Here is a 23315-nt window from a genome sequence, read left to right on the forward strand (position 1 = left end):
CCAGGCTGGTCTTGAACTCCAGGTGACACCCGTTCGCCTTTGCCTCCCAAAGTGCTGGGATGACAGGCATAAGCCACCGCACCCGGCCCGGTTTCTTTCACGTCTTAGGAAGTAAAGTGCATTGGACAGGAGACTATAGTTTGATGTTGTTGTCATCATTTTTTTCAAATGTCTTTGACCAGAAAGGTTGGATTTTAAGGTGTGTCTAAAGGGGTGGCCTTTTTTTTTTTTAAGAGTTCCTCAAAAAATGATCAATACACCTACCATAGGATCTAGCAATCTCACTCCTCCCTATAGATCCAAAGGAAATGAAATCGGCCCCTTACAGAGATACCTACACTCCCGTGTTCGTTACCGCATGATTCACAAGAGCCAAGATACGAAACCAACCTAAGCGCCCATCTAAGGACAGGTAGATAAAGAAAATGTGGGATCTCTACACCATGGAATACCATTCAGTCTTTGAAAAGAAGGGGACCCTGTCCTGTGATACAACGTGGATCAACCAGGAGTACATCATGTTAAGTAAAATAAGCCACATAAAACCAAATCCCACATGATCTCACCCATATGTAGAGTCTCCAGAAGTTGAACTCACAAGAAAAAGTATTATGATGATTATTGGCCGGGCGTGGTAGCTCACGCTTGTAATCCCAGCACTTTGGGAGGCCAAGGCAGGTGGATCACAAGGTCAAGAGATCGAGACCATCCTGGCCAACATGGTAAAACCCCATCTCTACTAAAAGTACAAAAATTAGCCAAGCGTGGTGGCGTGCACCTGTAGTCCCAGCTACTTTGGAGGCTGAGGCAGGATAATCGCTTGAACCTGGGAGGCGGAGGTTGCAGTGAGCCGAGATCGCGCCACTGCACTCCAGCCTGGCAACAGAGCGAGACTCCAACTCAAGAAAAAGAAAGAAAAGAAAAAGAATTATGGTGATTACCAGGTGCTAGGGAGGTGGGTTGGTGAGATTTTGGTCAAATGACACCAAATGTCTGTTTGACAGAAGGTATAAGTTCAAGAGATCTATTGTACTCAAGGTGACTAAATTAGTGACTTATACTCTTGAACTTGACTGTAATTAGTCACAGTGACTATAATTAATATTTGAAAATTGCAAAGAGAGTAGATTTTAAGTGTTTCCAAAAACACACATAAAAACAAACATGTAAGGCAATGGATACGTGAATTAGCTTGAATTGGCCATTCCAGATGGAAACATATATCAAAACCACATTTTGTACACCATAAAAATATGTAACTTGTTTTTGTCTATTAAAATAAATAAATAGATAATTAAATACAAGTTTAAATATTTTACATGTATCACATGTACTATTCATGGACAATACAAAGTATATGTGGCACAAAGTCACTTTTAAAAGACAGTTGCAATTTAGATAACCTAACCCAACTAGACTTCCTGTGACCTACAAAACTAGATTTTACGATGACCAACACAACTACACCTCATCATACTCTAACCCAACTAAATCTCATTAGGACCAACCAAAATACACCTCATCATAACCTAACCCAAATAGATCTGATTACACCCTAACCCAACTAGACCTCATCATGACCTAACCCAACTAAATCTCATTATAACCTGGCCCAAATAGACCTCAACATGACCTAATACAGGTATCTTTATGACCAACCCAAATACACCTCATCATAACTTAACTGAATCTCATCACGACCAACCACACTAGACCTCATAACCCAACCAAACTAGACCTCATCATGACCTAATACAACTAGATCACATCGTGACCAACTCAACTAGACCTCATCGTGACCTGACACAGCTAAATCTCATTATAAACAAGCCCAACAAGAACTAATCATGACTGACTGTGACTAGATTTCATCATGACCAACCCAACTACCTCATCATGACCTAACTAACTCTCATCATGACCAACCCAACTATACCTCATCATAACTTAACCCAACTTAACTACATCATAACCTAACTCAACAAGACTTCATTATGACCTAATACAACTGCATCTCATCAAGGCCAACAACACTAGTCCTCATCATGACCTAACAAAATCTCCAACTCAACTAGACCTCATCACAACCTTATCCAAGTAAATCTCCTCATACCCTAACCCAACGAGAACTCATCATGACCTAACCAAACTAGACTTCATCATAACCTAACCAAACTGACCTCATCACGACCTAATACAACTAGATCTCATCAAGACCAACCCAACTAGACCTTATCATGACCTAATTATATCTCATCATGACCAACCAACTAGATCTCATCATAACATAATCCAACAAGATTTCATCATAACCAACCCAACTAGACCTCATCATAACCTAACCCAACTAGATCTCATCATGACCTAATACAACTAGATCCCATCATGAGCAACACAACTAGACCGCATCATAAACAAACTATATCTCATTATGACAATGAACTAGATCTTATCATAACCTAATGCACCTAGATCTCATCATGACCTAATACAAGTAGATCTCATCATGAACAACCTACCAGAGCTCATCGTAGCCTAGCCCAACTAGACTTCATTATGACCTAATACAACTAATTCTCATAATGACCAATCCCACTAGACCTCATCATGACCTAACCAAACTGGACTTCATCATAACCTAACCCAACTAGACCTCATCAGGACATGAGACAACTAGATCTCATCACGACCTACCCAACTAGAACTCATCATGACCTAACTAGATCACATCGTGACCAACCAAACAGATCCCATTATAACTTAATCCAACTAGATCTCATCATAACCTAATACAACTAGATCTCATCATGACCAATGCACTAGACCTCATGATATCCTACCACAACTAGATCTCATCATGACCTAATACAACTAGATTTCATTATGACCAACTCATCTAGACCTCATCATAACCTAACTAGATCTCAACATGACCAACCAACTAGATCTCATCATAACCTAACCCAACTACAACTCATCATGATCCAGTACAACTAGCTCTCATCATGACAAACTCAGCTAGGCCTCATCATAACTTACCCCAACTACATCACATCATGACCTAATACAACTAGATCTCATCATGACCAACCAACTAGATATCATCGCAATATAATTCAATTAGATCTCATCATGACCTAATACAACTAGATCTCATAAAGACCAGCCCAACTAGACCTCATCATAACCTAACTCAATTAAATCTCCTCATACCCTAACCCAACTAGACGTCATCATGACCTAACCCGACTAAACCTCATCATAATCTAACCCAACTAGACCTCATCATGACTGAATACAACTAGATCTCATCATGACCAACCCAACTAGACCTCATCATAACCTAACTAGATCTCATCATGACCAACCAACTAGATCTCATCATAACCTAACCGAACCAGATCTCATCATGACCAACCCAACTAGACCTCATAATAACCTCACCCAATTAGATCACATCATAACCTAATACAACTAGATCTCCTCAGGACCAACCTAACTAGGCCTCATCATAACCTAACTAGATCTCATCATGACCAACCAACTAGATCTCATCATAGCCTAACCTAACTAGATCTCATCATGACCTAATACAACTAGATCTCATCATGACCAACCCAACTAGACCTCATCATAACCTAACCCAACTAGATCTCATCAAGACCTAATACAATTAATTCTCCTCATGACCAACCCAACTGGACCTCCTCATAACCTAACTAGATCTCATCATGACCAACCAACCAGATCTCATCACAACCTGACCCAACTAGATCTTGTCATGACCTAATACAACTTGATCTCATCCTGACCAACCCAACTAGTCCTCATTATAGCCTAACTAGGTCTCATCATGACCAATCAACTAGACCTCATCAGAACCTTACCCAACTAGATCTCATCAGGACCTAATACAACTAGATCTCATCATGACCAACCCAAGTAGACTTCATCATAACCCAACTAAACTTCATTATAACCCAACTAGACCTCATCATTATCTACCCTTCCTGAGGACTGTACAAGAGATTTCTTATATTGGAAAAAAGCAGTATAATTTCCTCTTACTAAACAAAAAGATTTTGAGCCGAAATCAGAGTCACCAATCTGCGGCTACACCTGGCCTGCAGCTGGATATTGTACAAAAGTTTTACTGCAACACAGACTTTCCTGTTGTTTTATGTATTACCTATGGGTGGTTACTCACTACTAGGGCAGAGCTCATAGTTATGAGAGAAACATATGAACACATTTATTATCTGTCTCTTTACAGAAAAAGTTTACCCACCTCACTTACATCTTAGATGACAGTCCATTGAGCATTGTGAAAAAAAATGATCCCCCACCAAAATAATATTTAGAAACAATGAGAACTAAGATCTTGTGGACAGAAGGGAATTTGAACAACTGATATATGTGTCTAGTAATATTAATGGGCTTCAGTTGGACCCAAGTTATAATCTGAATTATTTTACAAGTAATTGATTATTCTTTAAATATTAATAATTTTTTAATTAAAAATTTGAAGTTAAATATTCCCATCTCTTATTTTGTATTTAATATAAAATTCATTGTGTTCAATATTTTTTCATTAATTGACTTTGAATCAAACTGCCATACAAAATGAAAAAATGCCTCTCTCAGAATATATCCAATTATCCTCAAAGTCACACAGGGGAAATAAGACTGCATAATTGATTGGATTGACTTGAAGGGTCAAAACTGTAACTCACAGTGAAAATTAAACACTGACATCAGGAGCTCTGTGGGAAAGGAGACACAGGTAGGGTGCAGATGTGGTGTTTACTTTCTGTTTATCTCAAGAAAAAAGGCGCATTGGTGCTGACATATACTGCTCCTGATGCTCAGTAAACATCATCTAAACGAAGTGGTAACACTTGAGACTCCCATGCACATGCACCAGAAGCTTGCTCACATGTCTTCACTGCTTTGTGTCTACAAAGTCCTCAGTCAACTAGACCTCACTGTGACCTAACCAAACCACACAACATCATGATCTAACTCAACCTGTCATCATGATCTAATCCAACAAGACTTTATTGTGTCCTATTCAACTACCTCATGATGACATAACCCAACTAGACCTTATCATGACCTACCCAATTAGATCTCACAGTGACTTAACCCAACTAGATTTCATCATGACCGAAATAAGTCACACATCATGAAGTCTAACCAAGTAGATCTCATCATGCTCTTACTGAACTAGACTTCATTAAGACCTAATCAAACCATACCTCATAATGACCTAACTCAACCAGTCATCATGATCTAATCGAACAAGACTTCATTACATTCTACTCAACTACTTCATCATGACATAACCAAAGAAGACGTTATCATGATCTAATACAACTAGACTTCATCATGACCAAACCAAACTGTACCTCAGCATGATCTAACTCAACCAGACATCATCAGAACCTCATACAACTAGACGACCTCATCATGACCTAAATCACCACAATGAGAGAAAAAAGCACAAAGAAATGGGGTGTTTTCTTCCCTTCCTAGTTTAATTAAGAATTAAACTAATAATTAAACATTGCCTAGCTAAATTAAGAATTAAGAAGATGAAAAAGGTCATTGCACTGGAGGAGACACAAGGTCAAATATAACCAGTATTGGATGCGAGCCCTCCCTTTGTTCAACCTTGAGGGTCTCTCTTCATCCTACTCCACCATCACTGAAGCCACTAGGCTCACATCCAGCCAACCTTCAGAGAATACCTATTGCTCTCCCTGTTCAAAAAATCAGCATTGTTTTGACCCAGTCATCTCAAATATTGGCAGAAGTCTGAGACACAGCAAGTCCTAGAAAGTTTGTCATGTCGTTAATGATACTGCAGATATCCACCTAGCATGGATGGCCAAAACCAAGGGTTGGCATCCATCACCATCTCACAGTCTCCAAGCTAAATCTCAGAAACCCTCCTGCCCCACATCTTGTCTCTGATTTACTCAGGTCCCAGGGAGATGTAAACAGATCATGGAGGTGCTCAAGTTCATAAGAAGTTCTAGAAATATACTCTCAGATGGGCACCCTCTCCCCTGGGGTCTCCTCATCTAAACCCACTCCTTTTGCATCTAGAGGGGGTGCAATAAACTGAATGTTTGTATCCCTCCAAAGTTCCTATGTTGAAATTCTAACATCCCCGGTGATTCTGCTGGGAGGCGGAGCCTTTGTGGGATGATTAGGTCATGAGGGTGGAGCACAGTGAATGGAATTAGTACCCTTATAAAAGAGACCCCATCCAGTTTCCACCATGTGAGGACACAGGAGCAGGTGGCCATCCACAACCTAGAAGACAGACTACACCAGAATCTGACCATGCTGACCCCCTGGTCTTGGGACTTCCAGCCTTGAGAACTGTAGGACAATAAGTTCCTATGGTTTGCAAGGCACTCAGTCTACGGTATTTTCTTACAGCAGCCCAAACACATCAAGACAGGAGAGTTAGGAACATGGATGAACTTGACAATTTCAAGAAATTGTCGGCCGGGTGCGGTGGCTCACGCTTGTAATCCCAGCACTTTGGGAGGCCGAGGCGGGCGGATCAGGAGGTCAGGAGATCGAGACCACGGTGAAACCCCGTCTCTACTAAAAATACAAAAAAAAAATTAGCCGGGCGTGGTAGCGGGCACCTGTAGTCCCAGCTACTCGGAGAGGCTGAGGCAGGAGAATGGCGTGAACCCAGGAGGCGGAGCTTGCAGTGAGCCGAGATCGCGCCACTGCACTCCAGCCTGGGCGACAGAGCGAGACTCCGTCTCAAAAAAAAAAAAAAAAAAAAAGAAATTGTCATAAAGTTTTAACTTGTCCCAGTCTATGAAGAGAATAAGGCCGGGCGCAGTGGCTCCCGCCTGTAATCCCAGCACTCTGGGAGGCCGAGGCAGGCAAATTACGAGGTCAAGAGATCAAGACCATCCTGACCAACATGGTGAAATCCCCCCTCTACTAAAAATACAAAAATTAGCTTGGTATGGTGGCACGTGCCTGTAGTCCCAGCTACTTGGGAGGCTGAGGCAGGAGAATCACTTCGACCTGGAAGACGGAGTTTGCGGTGAGCTGAGATCGCGCCACTGCACTCCAGCCTGGGCAATAAGAGCGAAACTCCATCTCAAAAAAAATAATAAAAATAAAAATAAAATAATAAAATAAAATAAAGAGAATGGGGCCGGGCGCAGTGGCTCACGCCTGTGATACCAGCACTTTGGGAGGCTGAGGCAGGTAGATCACAAGGTCAAGAGATCGAGACCATCTTGGCCAACATGGTGAAACCCCATCTCTACTAAAAATATAAAAATTAGCTGGGTGTGGTGGTGCACTCCTGTAGTCCCAGCTACTCGGGAGGCTGAGGCAGGAGAATCGCTTGAACCAGGAGGCGGAGGTTGAAGTGAGCTGAGATCGCGCCACTGCACTCCAGCCTGGGCAACAGAGTAAGACTCCATGTCAAAGAAAAAAAAAAAAGAATGGATAAAAAAATGCTCGAGTGGGAGTTAGACACAACTTTGAGGAAAATAAATGCTTGATAGAAAGAAAGAGACTGAAATAGACCAAAAAGTGCTCACCTGCTCCCAAAGCTCAACAAGTCATTAACTAATCCAACAAGATTTCATTATATTCTACTCAATTACCTCATTATGACATAGCCCAACAAGATGTTATCATTATCTAACACAACTAAGCTTCATCATGTGAAACAGTACACATGTCTGTATACTATTTTACAAATCCTGAAGCCCATGAGACAAAGATGGTTACACGAGGAATGGAACTGCCTGTACAAAATTATTATTTTAAAAGTGTCCGGGCACAGTGGCTCACACCTGTAATCCCAGCACTTTGGGAAGCCGAGGCGGGCAGATCGCTTGAGCTCAGGTGTTCGAGACAAGTCCAAGCAACATGGTGAGGCCCCATCTCTACTAAAACTACAAAAAATTATCCAGGCCTGGTGGTGCACACCTGTGGTCCCAGCTACTTAGGAGGAGGCTGAGGTGGGAGGATCGCTTGAGCCCAGGAGGCAGAGGTTGTAGTGGGCTGAGATCATGCCATTGCATTCTGGGTGACAGAGTGAGACCCTGTCTCAAAAATGTGAAAGTTGGAAAGAGCCATGACATAGAAAAATTTTAAGTTTTGTATTCACGTTTTGCAAAAGCCAAAAAGGCTCAGAAGGATGAAGCAAGGAGCCACGTCGCTGACATGAACCACGCATCTCCAGGGAGAACAGAAGGCCCCATGGGCTGAACGTGGGGTTTCCCCATCTGAGACAAAGACTCCTGGGGATTACTGCATGAAATTCAGGAGGTTAGCGTCAGCAACGTTAGCATTTTCTTCTTTTGTAAATGAAGATGAGAAAACACAGAGGTGGGGCCAGCAGCCATGCATTTGCCCCAGCAGAAGCTGCCATGGAGATTTTTGGAAAGAGCCAACTCAAGGCCAAGTGGATGGCCATCGAGGCTCAGAACCAGAGCAGCTACTGAAACATATGAGGCTCAGAACCAGAGGAGCTACTGAAATGCATGAGGCTCAGAACCAGAGCAGCTACTGAAACATATGAGGCTCAGAACCAGAGGAGCTACTGAAACGCATGAGGCTCAGAACCATAGCAGCTATTTAAATGAATGAGTATATCACAGTTTTTATTGTATAGATTTAATGCATACGATGATGTGGAGAGCTCATTTTAGGCTGAGAACCATAGCAGCTACTGAAATGCATGAGGCTCAGAACCAGAGCAGCTATTTAAACACGTGAGGCTCAGAACCAGAGCAGCTATTGAAACGCATGAGGCTGAGAACCATAGCAGCTATTTAGACGCATGAGGCTCAGAACGCTAGCAGCTATTGAAACGCATGAGGCTCAGAACCATAGAAGCTATTTAAATGAATGAGTATATCACAGTTTTTATTGTATAGATTTAATGCATACGATGATGTGGAGAGTTCATTTTAGGCTGAGAACCACAGCAGCTATTGAAACGCATGAGGCTCAGAACCATAGCAGCTATTTAAACGCATGAGTATATCACAGTTTTTATTGTATAGATGTAATGCATACAATGATGTGGAGAGCTCATTTTTTCCTTACACCTTTTATCTGCATGTCAACTTCATTGATTGATAATATGATGAGTTTTAGCCTGCCCAATGAGCATCAACAGATGTCCAGAGGTTCAAGGCCTGGAAAGGCTCCTTGCTGAGCCCTGGTCACCAGATCAGACTAATGCTCTCAACACTTGAGCCTTTTCGGCTTTCGCAAAGGCATTCAAGGCCCAGAAAAGTCTCTGTCCTGGACAGAGCTCCTCAAAGATAAGGAAGAACTGAGAAAAACTCATGTTGAAATCTCCAGCCCTAAGCATTGTTTATGATGCATGATCATCTTTCCATAAATGACAACAAGGGAAAGAAGGAGAAAGAATGGCAGAAAGGAAGAAGTCAATCAATAATGGGCATTGGTTTTGGAAAGTCTTTTTTTTTTTTTTTTTTGAGACAGATCTCACTCTGTCACCCAGGCTGGAGTGCAGTGGTGTGATCTCGGCTCATTGCAACCTCCGGCTCCCTGGCTCAAGCGACGCTCCTGCCTCCGCCTCCCGAGTAGCTGGGATTACAGGCATGCGCCACCACGCCGAGCTACTTTTTGTTTTTTAGTAGAGACGGGGTTTCACCATGTTAGCCAGGATGGTCTCGATCTCCTGACCTCATGATCCGCCCGCCTCAGCTTCCCAAAGTGCTGGGATTACAGGCGTGAGCCACTGCGCCCGGGCTGGGAAGTATTAAGTGAATATGATCCTGCATATCTAAAACCAGACCTACAGTATGATGTTTATAAAACCAGACACCATAAAAGTTATTTATTAAAAGCAAAGGTTGGCCAGGCCTAGTGGCTCACACTTGAAATCCCAGCACTTTGGGAGGCCAAGGTGGGAGGATCACTTCAACCCAGGAGTTCAAGACCAGCCTGGGCAACATAGCAAGACCCGGTATCTCCAAAAAAATTTGTTTATTTTTTTGAGACTGAGTCTCGCTCTGTCATGCAGGCTGGAGTGCAGTGGCGTGATCTCGGCTCACTGCAACCTCCACCTCTCAGGTTCAATCAATTCACCTGCCTCAGCCTCCCGAGTAGCTGGGACTACGGGCACCCGCCACCACGCAGGCACTCACCACCGAGCCCAGCTAATTTTTGTATTTTTAGGAGAGTTGGGGCTTCACCATGTTGGCCAGGCTGGTCTTGAACTCTTAACCTCAAATGATCTGCCCGCCTTGACCTCCCAAAGTGCTAGGATTACAGGCGTGAGCCACCACGCCCAGCTGCCAAAGTAATTTTTTAAATGAGCCAGGGCCAGGCACGGTGGTTCATGCCTGTAATCCCAGCGCTTTGGGAGGCGGAGGTGGGCAGATCACCTGAGGTCAGGAGTTCGAGACCAGCCTAGCCAACAAAGCAAAACCCCATCTCTACTAAAAATACAAAAATTAGTAGGGCATGGTGGTGGGTGCCTGTAATCCCAGCTACTCGGGAGGCTGAGGCAGGAGAGTCGCTTGAACCCAGGAGGCAGGGGATGCCGTGAGCCGAGGTCATGTCACTGCATCCCACCCTGGGTGACAGAGCAAGACTCTTCTCAAAAAAGTAATAAATAAATAAATAAAATGAGCTTGGCATGGTGGTGCATGCCGCCTGCAGTACCAAGCGACTCGTGAGGCTGAGTCAGGAGGATTGCTTGAGTCCAGGAGTTTGAGGTTGCAGTGAGCTATGATTACATCACTGCACTGCAGTCCAAGCTGACAGAGCAGGGTCCTGGCTGAAAATAATTAATTAAATGCAGATGGTGTCCAAAGTGGCCATTAAGGCTTTTATTTTTCCAAGCTCATCTCCACACATCTAGCTGATTTAAACTTCCCCAGGTATGCAATTGATGCTCCCTCCCCCTCCCCGCCCCCTCTTCCTCTCCCTCCCTCTCCCCCTCCCCCTCTCCGGCTCCACTGGCAATAGTGGAATGGGTTAATTTGAACTGTCCTCATGTTCCCAGTTGAAGGGAGACCTGAAGAGGTCACACCTAAAGAGGAGTCATAGATCACGATAAGCTTTTAGAGAGATTTTCAAAAAGAAGAGCAGAAATCAAACAGTGAGTGTCCATAGGTCATGGATGCAGAAAAAACAAGTATCCCACAAAATTGTTCAGATTCTGTTAGGAGCTTGTCTTTGAACAAAATTCATTAATTGAAGTCCTAAAGCCCAGGACCTCAGAATGTGACTGTGTTTGGAAAAAAGGTCTTTAAAGTGGTGATTAAGGTAAAATGAGGTCACGAGAGTGGGCCCTGATCTAACAGAACTAGTGTCCTTATAAGAAGAGCATATGAGGACACCGACACACACAGAGGGACGAGCCTGTGAGGACACAGAGAGAAGACGGCATCTACAAGCCAAGGAGAGAGGCCTCAGGAGGAGCCAGCCCTGCCCACACCTGGATCTCAGACTTCCAGCCTCCAGGACTGTGGGGGAATCAATCAATGTCTGTTGTGTATAAGCCGCCCTTTCTATGGTAATTCTGTTACAGCGCCTGAAATGGACTAAGACATCTCAGGAGAAGAGGAGATGAAAACACACAGAGAGATGACCCTGTGAGGACACAGGGAGAAGATGGGGTCTACAAGCTCAGGAGAGAGGTGTCAGGAGGAGCCAGACCTACTCACGCTGTGATATTGAACCTCCAGCCTCTGGAATTGTGAAAAATAAATTTTGGCTTTTTAAGCAACCTCCAGTCTCCTTGAGATACTTTGTTATAACAGCCCTAGTAAAGTCATAAAGATATATGGTAATTTTTTTCCAGTAAACCATGTGAAAGAAGCACAGGATCAATATTTAAGCAGAACATATATCTACTTCCAAAAGGGTACAACAATTTTCTGTGTTTTCTAGGTTTTGAATATCACCTTTATGAGTTTTCTGGATCTGACTGAATTTTCTATATGCAAATCAACATTTGCATACATGTCTAAATGAACAACTAAGTAGCTCACATTAGGTATAAGACACAACTAACTCTGCCAGGCGCGGTGGCTCACACCTGTAATCCTGGCACTTTGGGAGGCCAAGGCAGGTGGATGGCTTGAGCTCAGGAGTTCAAGACCAGCCTGGCCAGCATATCGAAACTCTGTCTCTACTAAAAATACAAAAATTATCTGGGCATGGTGGTGCATGTCTGTAAACCCAGCTACTCAGGAGGCTGAGGTAGGAGAATCACTTTAACCTAGGAGGTGGAGGCTGCAGTGAGCCAAGATCACACCACTGCAGCCCAGCATGGGTGGACAGACTGAGATCCTGTCTCAGAGAAAAAAAAAAAAACCAAAAAACAAAAAACACAAGTAACTGTAAAAGTCATCACCTATGATAACTTGCATGCCAAGTCTTGCCAGATGCTTCGCCGTAGAATAGCCGATGCCATCTGTCCCTCCCGTCACTATAGCAACACGGTCAGGTTGTGGGGGGAAAACTGAAAAAGAAGAAGAGAAAATAATCAAACTGAGATTTAAAAGCAGAGCACATATTTGTAAGAATTAAGCCTCCAGAGAGGCAGGATGCCAAAGGGAGTTATGGTTCAATTATTTCTGGTTCTGTTCCTCTTGAATTCCCACAGGCTCAGGACGCATGAATGTATTAAAGTGGATTAGCCCCGAGTAATGACAGTGCAGTAAAAAACCACCTGATAAATCCCCTATCATCCCCTGTGAGTCCCTGGCAGGCTCTGGAATATGCCGTCAATGTGACCGGCAGAAAGGTCTGCAGAATGGATACCCTTTACAGAGGCGAGCAAGAATCCTGAAATAACCTCTGCTCTCAGGGCAGCACTGAGCAGGACATTTTTGTTCGTTTGCGTTGTAAAATGTAGATTTTATTATGATGTAGGTATGGTGGGGCCAACAGATCAGGAGACTGCTGTTAAGCAAGTGGTTTGTTACTCACAGGTCCCAAGAGGAGGGGCGTGTCACACCACTCAGGACCACACAGGGGTGCACCAAGTTGGGTCAGGTGGGAACACAGAGGAGACCAGAGCTCTCACTGGGGTTTCCACGGGAAGGAACAGGTGAGTAGGCTTAGAGTTGGCTAGTGTGAATGATTTCAGCAGGCTCTGGGGCATAGGGGCTGTCCCTGACTCTCGAGTACCTGGCTTTGGGGTGTTTAGGGCAGGTGGAGAGTGACGTGGAATATGCAACCCCAATAAAGGAGATGGTTGGGGGGTGGATTCTGGATTGATGGGTTTGCATGTCAAAGACAGGTTCATAGGTGGGCTGTTCACCATCTCTGGGGATTCGCTAGCTATGGGAGGGGCAGTGTCTCTAGGGTTGACAAGGCCACAAAAGGCATGCATCAGAACACAGAAAATAAAAGACATGGTTAACACAGTTTGCTTCATAGCTGCTGATATCACACGTGCAGATAGCATCTCACTTGAATTTCTGGTTAAGACAAGTGATCCACATTTTGAGGGAAATTTGTATTTCTTTTTCTTCCTTCCATTTGTCCTCCCTTCCTTCTCTCCATCATTCCTTCCTTCCTTCCCTCTTTCCTTCCTCCTTCCTTCTCTTTTTCCTTTCTTCCTTCATTCTTTCCCTCCCTCATTCCTTCCTTCCCTCCCTCTTTCCTTCCCTCCCTCTTTCCTTCCCTCCCTTTCCTTCCCTCCCTCCCTTTCTTTTCTTCATTCCTTCCTTCCTTCCCTTTTTCCTTCCTTCCTCCTTCCTTTCTTTCCTTCCTTCCTTCCCTCCCTTTCTTTCCTTTCCTCTTTCCCTCCTTTCTTCTTTACTTCCTGGTCTCCTTCCTTCTTCTCCTTTTTCCTTCCCTCCCTCTTTCCTTCCTTTCTCCTTCCATCCTTTCCTCTTCACTTCTTTCTCTTTTTCCTTCCTTCCTTCCCTTCCCTTCCTTTCCTCTTTACTTCCTTCTCTCACTCTTTCCTTCCTTCTTTCCCTCTTTCCTTCCCTCCCTCTTTCCTTTCTTCCCTCCCTCTTTCCTTCCTTTCTTCCTCCTTCCTTCTGTCCATCTTCCAACCCTTCCCTCCTTCTTTTATAAAATATGTGTACAGCCCACACTCTGTGCCCAGCATACAGGGAAATGAATTAGACAAAGATAAACATGTTGTCTGCCTCAAGGAGATTTGGTTCCCCTGGGTAAGATACCATCCACTCTAAATACACAGATGTGTCTGGCAATAATCCAGAACTTTCCAGATCTCACATCTTCCAGTTATGAATGAACTTCAAAGGAAACCCAGAGCAAAGGAAGAAGAGGAAAGGGAGAAGCAGTGATTCTGGATTGAGAGTTAAAGAACAATCCTCCAAGGAGGGGCTCCTGAGCTGATGTTGTGACGGTGAGAGCAAAAGTCTAGCATGCCTGGGATATTCCAGGAAGAGGAAGGCGGCTGGCTGGCTGGAGCCAAGCACACAGAAAGAGGGAAGAGAAGAGGGAAGAAGGTGTAGGGGCACCCCACAGAGTTCGTGAGCTTCTCTCTGGCAGACAGGGCGTCATCACAGGGCTCTGAGCCAATCTGTGATATGTTTCACAGGAAGAAATAGATTCATGGCGGGTCCATTCGAGCTGGAGGAAGACAGGGCTATCGAGGGTCTCCTGAAGCAGTCGCAGGGACTGACGGGGGAGCTCGGCCCCGTTCAGCACAGGTGGTATGAGAGGTGGCTGGATTCAGAATATGTCTCACAGGTCCAGGCAACAGGGACGCTGGTGGGAGTCAGACACCTCGCATCCAAAATAAAAATAAATCACAACACAAAGACAGAGAAGGGGACATGATGAGGCAAGAATGACTCCTTATACCGGGCGCTGAGAAAATGCAAGAAGGGAATTTCCATGAATTCCCTTGAGAAGGAAAGACTGAGGGAAAAGTGGATTTTGCAGTCAGGTAGTCAGGAAAGTCCCGTTCTGTGAATTGTTATAGGCACATATGACCTTTTTCAAGTTTTGTTCAGGAGATTATTTTGTTCAACATATTTGGAATGTTCTTTATTAAAATATAAAGCCTAAGTGTCCACCAACAGACAATTTGATTTTTTAAAATATGGCACATATATACCATGGAATACTACACAGCCATGAAAAGGAATGATGTTGTGTCTTTTGCAGCAACACGAAGGGAACTGGAGGCCATTATCCTAAGTGAAATGGCTCAGAAACAGAAAGTCAAGTACCACATGTTATCCCTTATAAGCGGGAATTAAATAATGTGTACACGTCGACACAGAGCATAAAATAATAGACATCGGGGACTCAGAAGTGTCACAGGGTGGGATGGGATGAGGGATGAGACATTGCCTATTGGTTAACTATGCAATATATTCATGTAACACAAGTGTACTCATATCCACAAAATCTATAAAAATACAAAGGTAATTTAAATAGAAATAAGGATTATAAATCATTCTACTATAAAGGCACACACACACACACGTATGTTTATTGCAGCACTGTTCACAATAGCAAAGACTTGGAACCAACCCAAATGCCCATCAATGATAGACTGGATAAAGAAAATGTGGCACAGAGACACCATGGAGTACTAGGCTGCCATAAAAAAGGATGAGTTCATGTCCTTTGCAGGGACATGGATGAAACTGAAAACCATCATTCTCAGCAAACTATCACAAGAACAGAAAACCAAACACCACATGTTCTCACTTATAAGTGGGAACTGAACAAGGGGGCTAGGGGAAGGGTAGTATTAGGAGAAATACCTAATGTAGATGACGGGTTGACGGGTGCAGCAAACCACCATGGCACGTGTATACCTATGTAACAAACCTGCGCGTTCTGCACATGTACTCTAGAACTTAAAGTATAATAAAATAAAACAAAACAAAATAATAAAGCCTATGCTGCTTTTCCATTTCACCTTTCCCAAGTGTAAAATTTTGTGTCTCCTCTCCCCCGAAAATAATTCCTATGTCGAAAACATACCATCGCCAGGGTGATGGTATCAGGAGGTGGGGCCTGCGGAGGAGGCTTCCACATATAACCTGTTATTTGTCAGCCTGTACCTTTCGTTGTCAGTATTGTGCAAACAATCCTCTTGGTGTGTAAGACTTTCATTTTTTTTTCTTGATACACGCACGAATTGATGAAAAGGTACGTTCGCTTAGAAAATTGCAGAATAAGTTTTCCATACGCTTAGGTTTTCTGGTGTATTCCTCGTAACCCAAAGATAGAACCTGTACAATTACTTTCCCATGTTCCTGACCCAAGCTGAGGGACTTGGAAATACTATATGTAGTATCAGTATTGATGTTCTTAATTTACTAACTTTATTTTAAAAATAGGAAGGTATTATTAAATTGTAATTACAGACACACAGTATACATATATAGTGTGTGTATGCATGTGTGTCTGTGTGTGTACATACGTATTTCTCAGCCCCAATGCCAACTTCCCAGTCAATAAAAACACTAAAATCTTCCAGCTAAACTTAGAAAAGCAGCAAGTATCCATCCTGTTCTCTGTGATGCTTTTTTGTTTTGAGCTGGGGTCTCACTACACTGCCCAGGCTGCAGTGTAGTGGTACAATCATGGCTCGCTGCAGCCTCGACCTCCTGGACTCAAACGATCTCCTGTCTCAGCCTCCCAAGTAGCTGGGACTACAGGTGTGAGCCACCACAGCTGGCTAATTTTTTTTACTATTTTTTTTAAAGATGGGGTCTTGCTGTGTTGCCCAGGCCAGTCTTGATCTCCGGGGCTCAAGTCATCCTGCCACCCCAGCCTCCCAAAGAGCTGGGATTCCATGAGTTCACCCTGTCATTTAACATGCTATTGGAGATCTTTTCCAACATGGTCAGACAAATAACTACAACAGATACAAGAACTGCAGAGGGAGAGTCAAAATATACTTTGCAGATGATATGATGGTATGCCAAGGAAAAACTAACAAAATCAACATTAAACAAATCCAAGAAGAGAATTCAGGAAGGTAGTCAGACAGAAAATTCAGAAGCAAATATCAATAGCTTCCATAAATACACAAACAATTGGCAGGTTAAAAAGGTATGGGAAGAGACAGTCCTGCTTATAATATAGAAACAACAGCAACACTGAAATGAGACTTGGTAATTGAGAGTGTGCAAAACCTATATCAGGAAACCTTTAGGCCCCTCTCTAAAGACATAAAAGTAGAGTTGAGGCCATGGAAAGATGCCCTTGGGTCTCAGTGAGGATGTCATGCCACGTGGTTTTGGAGGTGCCCGTGGGGTCTCCCCTAAAAACACACAGCGAGCCATGATTGCACCACTGCACTGCAGCCTGGGCAATGTAGTAAGACCCCAGCTCAAAAAAAAAAAAAAAAAGCATCACGGATTGCAGAATGGATCCTTGCTGCATTTCCAACTTCAGCTAGACGACTTTAGTGTTTTCCTTATGGACCAGGAAGCTGGCATTGGGGCTGAGAAGTATGTATGTACCCACACAGACACCCCCGCACACAAAGGTGGCAACAATCAGCTGACACCACCCAGCCGGTGCCTCTGCAGATGGGCAACATCTTTCGCAAGATCGGGCTTCCTCAGCGCTTTGGGTTTTCACAGCCAATGACTCGGCATGACCAGAGAACCGGCTGGACGCTCCTTCTACCCAATTCCTCTCCCTCTCTTTTTTCACAGGTGTGAGGCACCTACACCGTCATCTGAAAGCCTTCCTCCACTTTGTTCTGCCAGCGCCTGTTTGCTCCTTCACACAGTTTCCCTAGTAAATCTCTGGCCCATCACGTTCCTTCTTGGTGTGTGCTTCTCAAAAGACCCAAACGGGTCAGGTGCAGTGGCTCATGCCTGTACTGCCAGCACTTCGGAAAGCCAGTGCAGGAAGATCGCTTGAGCCCAGGAGTTCAAGACCAGTCTGGGCAACATGGTAAAGCCCCATTGCTACAAAACAAACAAAAAAAAGGTACAAAAACATTAGCCAGGCATGGTGGCACACAGCTGTCATCCCAGCTACCCGGGAGGCTGAGTTCAGAGGATCACGCAAGCCTGGGAGGTTGAGGCTGTAGTGAGCTCTGATCATACCACTGTCCTCCAGCCTGGGTGACACAGCAAGACTGTCTCAAAACAAAACAAAAAAAACGACGGCCGGGCGCAGTGGCTCACGCCTGTAATCCCAGCACTTTGGGAGGCCGAGGCGGGTGGATCACGAGGTCAGGAGATCGAGACCATCCTGGCTAACACGGTTAAACCTCGTCTCTACTAAAAATACAAAAAATTAGCCTGGCGTGGTGGCGGGCGCCTGTAGTCCCAGCTACTCGGAAGGCTGAGGCAGGAGAATGGCGTGAACCTGGGAGGCGGAGCTTGCAGTGAGCTGAGATTGTGCCACTGCACTCCAGCCTGGGCGACAGAGGGAGACTCCATCTCACAAAAAAAATTAAAAAAAAAAAAAACCCAAACTTTGTCCAATCCAGAATTGACAGACACCTAAGTTTGATTCCATGTCTTTGCTATTATAAATAGTGCTGCGATGAACACACAATACATGTGTCTTTTTGGTAAAATGACTTACTTTCCCTTGGGCAGATACCCAGTAATGGGATTGCTGGCTCAAATGGTAATTCAATTCTTAGGAAGGTGTGGTGCATCTATACCATGGAATACTACGCACCCATGAAAAAGAATGAAATCATGCCCTTTGCAGCAATACAGATGCAAGTGGAGGTCATTCTCCTACGCGAATTAACACAGAACCAGGAAACTAAATACCACACGTTCTCACTTATTGCTGGGAGGTAAACATCAAGTACACATGGACATACACATGGGAACAAGATACACTGAGCAATTCAATGGGGCAAGGAAGGGATGGGGCAAGGGTTGGAAACCTATTGAGCGCTATGCTCACTACGTGGGTGATGGGATCCTTGTGCTCCAAACCTCAACATCACACAATATACCCAGGGAACAAACCTGCACATGTACCCCCTGAATCTAAAATAGAAGTTGAGGCCGGGCGCAGTGGCTCACGCCTGTAATCTCAGCACTTTGGGAGGCCGAGGCGGGTGGATCACGAGGTCAGGAGTTCGAGACCAGCCTGGCCAACATGGTGAAACCCCATCTCTACTAAAAATACAAAATTTAGCCGGGCGTGGTGGTGCATGCAACTGTAATCCCAGCTCCTCGGGAGGCTGAGGCAGGAGGATCGCTTGAACCTGGGAGGCGGAGGTTGCAGTGAGCCAAGATCACGCCAGTGCACTCCAGACTGGGTGACAGAGCGAGACTCCGTCTCAAAAAAAAATTTTTTTTTAATTTAAAAAATAAAATAGAAGTTGGAGGGGGAAAAAATCTAAACTGATACAACCTTAAAGGTGTCAGAATGACACAAGTCCATATGCAAATTTGATGTGATCCAATAAAAATAATTCACAGAATTTCTTTTAGGCAAACTGGACGAATCGATTCTAAAATTGCTATGGGGAAAAGTATTGCAAATGAGGCAGCAAAGAGGAAAATTCTGATACGTATAAAGACTGAGAACACACCGGCCCTGTAGAAGATTAAAACATTTGAGAAGCGTTTATAATTAAATGGGAGGCACTATAGGCATTAATGGAGCAAGGAACAGGGCACAATTTCCAGAAATAGGCCAACCGCATGTGGAAATTTAGTATACGACAAAAGGGGCAAAAGATGGGCGTTTTAATAAACTGTGCTGGGGCACGTGAAGCCACATTAGGAAAGAGAGAAAATTAATTAGCGCCAGACCTCACAGTATGCATGAGTGAACTCCAAGGGGAGTTGTGAACTCCCCTTGTCCCCTAGCCCCTGCCAGGCCCTGGTGTGTGATGTCCCCCTCCCTGTGTCCATGTGTTCTCACTGTTCAGCTCCTACTTATAAGTGAGAACATGTGGTGTTTGGTTTTCTGTTCCTGTGTTATTAGGCTGAGAATGATGGCTTCCAGCTTCATCCATGTCCCTGCAAAGGACAGGAACTCATTGTTTTTTATGGCTGCATAGCATTCCATGGTGTCTATGTGCCACATTTTCTTTATCCAGCCTATCATTGATGGGCATTTGGGTTGGTTCCAAGCCTTCGCTACTGAAAATAGTGCTGCAATAAACATACATGTGCATGTGTCTTTATAGAATGATTTATAATCCTTTGGGCTTATACCCAGTAATGGGATTGCTGGGTGAAATGGTATGAAATACTATTTCTTATCTATCAGATTGAGAAAAATTCCAAAGCACTGGCATCAAACTTCTCTAATAAGGCTGTGGAGATCAGGCATGCAGAGACAGTGTGGGCGGGAAGGCAAAATGGCAAAAACCCTATGGGAGTAAGTTGAGTAATATCTAATGCAGTGACACATGGATGCATCCTTCGATCCAGCAAAATCACCTCTAGGAATCTATCCTCAAGATACAAGGTGGATTGCCAGTGTGAACCGAAGGTGACTCACTGCACTAACCTCAGGAGGCACATGAAGGAGCAGCAACCTTTGCAACCTCCACGCCACGAGGTATCGCAGGACAGCCCAGAGCAGCTCCAGTTTGTGAAAAATTGCATCTCCTAGTCAGGGACCAGAGTTGATCCAGTTGTTATAAAATGTTTCCAATAAGCAGAGACATCATTGGTGTTTGCTGAGATGACACCATGAGCACAGCCCTGCTTGCTAATAAAATGAAGAAATAACCCTACAAAGACAATCGCAAAGGATGATGCTGGAAGAGGGGCCTCCACAGAGACCATGAGGAATTCTCACCCCATCATGCCTGTCATGTTTCTGACTCCCAGTGTCCATCGGAGAAACCAGGGGCAAGGCTGAAACAATGTGAATCTATATAGCATGAGAAGTCTCTTCTCTTCTGACGTATTTATGGCTGCGAAGGTTTGGACAAAAAGTTTCCGGCGTGGCAACCAAGACGCTCACTTCCCACGGTTCTTGCTGCAAATCACGCTTTCACCCCTTACCCACTTAGCCTCCGTCTGTCCCTGGTTACAAGGCAGGGGAACAGGTTTGGGGTGCATTGTATGCAGTGGGAAAGGCCATCTGTATAAGGTCAGGACTGCCACATGCTCTCGCCTTTACACGGATGAAATATGTCACAGCTCTGACTGTCAAAAACAAAAAGCACAGAAAGCAGACAACAACCTGTTTGTTTTGCTTTTTTTTTTTTTTTCAGAGACAGAGTCTTGCTCTTGTCACCCAGGCTGGAGTGCAATGCCACGATCTCAGCTCACTGCAACCTCCGACTCCCAGGTTCGAGCGATTCTCCTGCCTCAGCCTCCCAAGTAGCTGGAATTACAGGCGCCCGCCACCACGCCCGGCTGATTTTTTTTTAACATTTTTAGTAGCGGCGGGGTTTCGCCATGTTGGCCAGGCTAGTCTCGAACTCCTGACCTTGTGATCTTGAACACACTGTCAGTCCTCATCTGTCATCTCAAAGCAAGGCAAAGAGACAAACTTCACAGTTAACACATAATGGACCAGAACAGAGGTTCCCAAACGTCCCCATTTCATAGCATACATGCTACCCAGAAAATCTGTTCACAGCACTCTAAGCAAAAAAAATGCGTTTCTTTTTCATATATATAAAATTTTTGATATATAAATAAATTTTACATATATTTTATAAAATATATTTTATAAATTTTATAAATTTAAAATTATATAAATTTTAAAATATATTTTATAAGTTTAAAATATATAAAATACATACATTTTATATATTGTATAATATATAAAAACTATATTTTATTTAATAAATTTATATTATAGACTTTTATATAATAAATTTATATTATATAATATTTATATATAATAAATTTATATTATATATTTACATATAATAAATTTATATTATATATTATATATAATAAATTTATATATTTATATATAATAAATTTATATTATATAATATTTATGTATTATAAATTTATATTATATAATATTTATATAAATTTTCTATATTTATATTATAATTAATATTAAAATATCTTATATAATAAATATATAAAATTTATATGTAATATATAATTTTATATTTAATAAAATTTTAAAAATATAAAATTGGTATATTTTATATATTATATAAAATATATAAAATTATATTTTTTATATATTATATAAAATATATAAAATTATATTTTTTATATATTATATAAAATATATAAAATTATATTTTTAATAAATATTTTAAAAATCCAAGGTGATGGTGTTGAGAGGTGGGGTTTTTGAGAAGTCATGAGGTCATGAGAATGGAACCTGAAGCATGGGATGAGTGTCCTTACAAAAGGGGCCCCAGAGAGCTCCCTCACACCTTCCACCATGTGAGGTCACAGCAAGAAGGCGCCATCTAGGAACCAGGAAGTGGGTCCCCCACCAGACACTCAATCTGCCACTACTCAGGAGGCTGAGGTGGGAGGATCACTGGAGCCTAGGAGCTCGAGGCTGCAGTGAGCTATGATTGCACCACTGCACTCCAGCCTGGGTGACAGAACAACACCCTGTCTTAAAAGAAACATATAAAAGAAAATAAAAAAGAGTTAAAAAAAATAGAGCTTCCAGGAGTTGCGGACAATATCAAATAACCTCATACTACACATAATTGGAATCCCCGAAGAAAACAGAGGAAATATTTTAAGGTGATGGCTGAAATTTTTGCAGAGAGAGGACAGAAGAATAATTTTAATTTCCTTCTCTGTGGCTTTGTGTATTTTCTAAATCGAAATGGACATCAATTACTATCCTTTTACAATTAACCATTTTCTGAGTCAACACAGCCTTCCAAACACATATTTAATTTGCATAAACAAACAAGATATTTCATACTAATTTGACAAGAAAGTTCTGCCTAGTGCAGTAACAATTGACAGCTAATAAACATGTAACTTTTAAGAGGCAATCGTTTGTGTTATTTAACATCAGACTGGTGTTTCCCACTGGTATTATCATTAGATTTTTTTTAAAAATATCTTTATCACAGCTCATGAATCAGTAGGATATAACGAATTTAAGTTGAGGCCGGGAAATATGCACTGACTTCTTGTATTTCTCTAATTTCACACGTGTGCAGGAGGTCACCCCACAGTAGAAGAGGTTCCCTGTGCAGTGGGGTTCCCTGTTTGCAATGGGAGGGTCATTTTCATTCCATTTTTTTGTCTCAAACACAGGGGGTCCAATCACGCACCTTTCTGCTTGTGACGATATAAAAGCAGCCTTTATCTATTCTACACGGGGCAAATAACACACTGGGCCTCCATGGTTCTCCAGGCTGACACCCAGCCTGCCTCCCACATAAGGCCAATGACGAGTGAGGACAGATACCTTGC

General features: G+C 43.0%; 1 protein-coding gene across 1 annotated transcript in view; it reads right to left on the reverse strand.

Moving 5' to 3' along the window:
* LOC129475920 (dehydrogenase/reductase SDR family member on chromosome X) overlaps window positions 1-23315 on the reverse strand; it is a 318446-nt gene that overhangs the window by 188147 nt on the left and 106984 nt on the right. Inside the window, exon 2 of the mRNA XM_055269660.2 lies at window positions 12401-12508. Coding sequence (XP_055125635.1) covers window positions 12401-12508 — 108 coding nt within the window. The remainder of the gene's footprint in view (window positions 1-12400; window positions 12509-23315) is intronic.

The sequence above is a fragment of the Symphalangus syndactylus genome, chromosome Y (assembly GCF_028878055.3).
Source record: "Symphalangus syndactylus isolate Jambi chromosome Y, NHGRI_mSymSyn1-v2.1_pri, whole genome shotgun sequence".
Classification (NCBI taxonomy): domain Eukaryota; kingdom Metazoa; phylum Chordata; class Mammalia; order Primates; family Hylobatidae; genus Symphalangus; species Symphalangus syndactylus.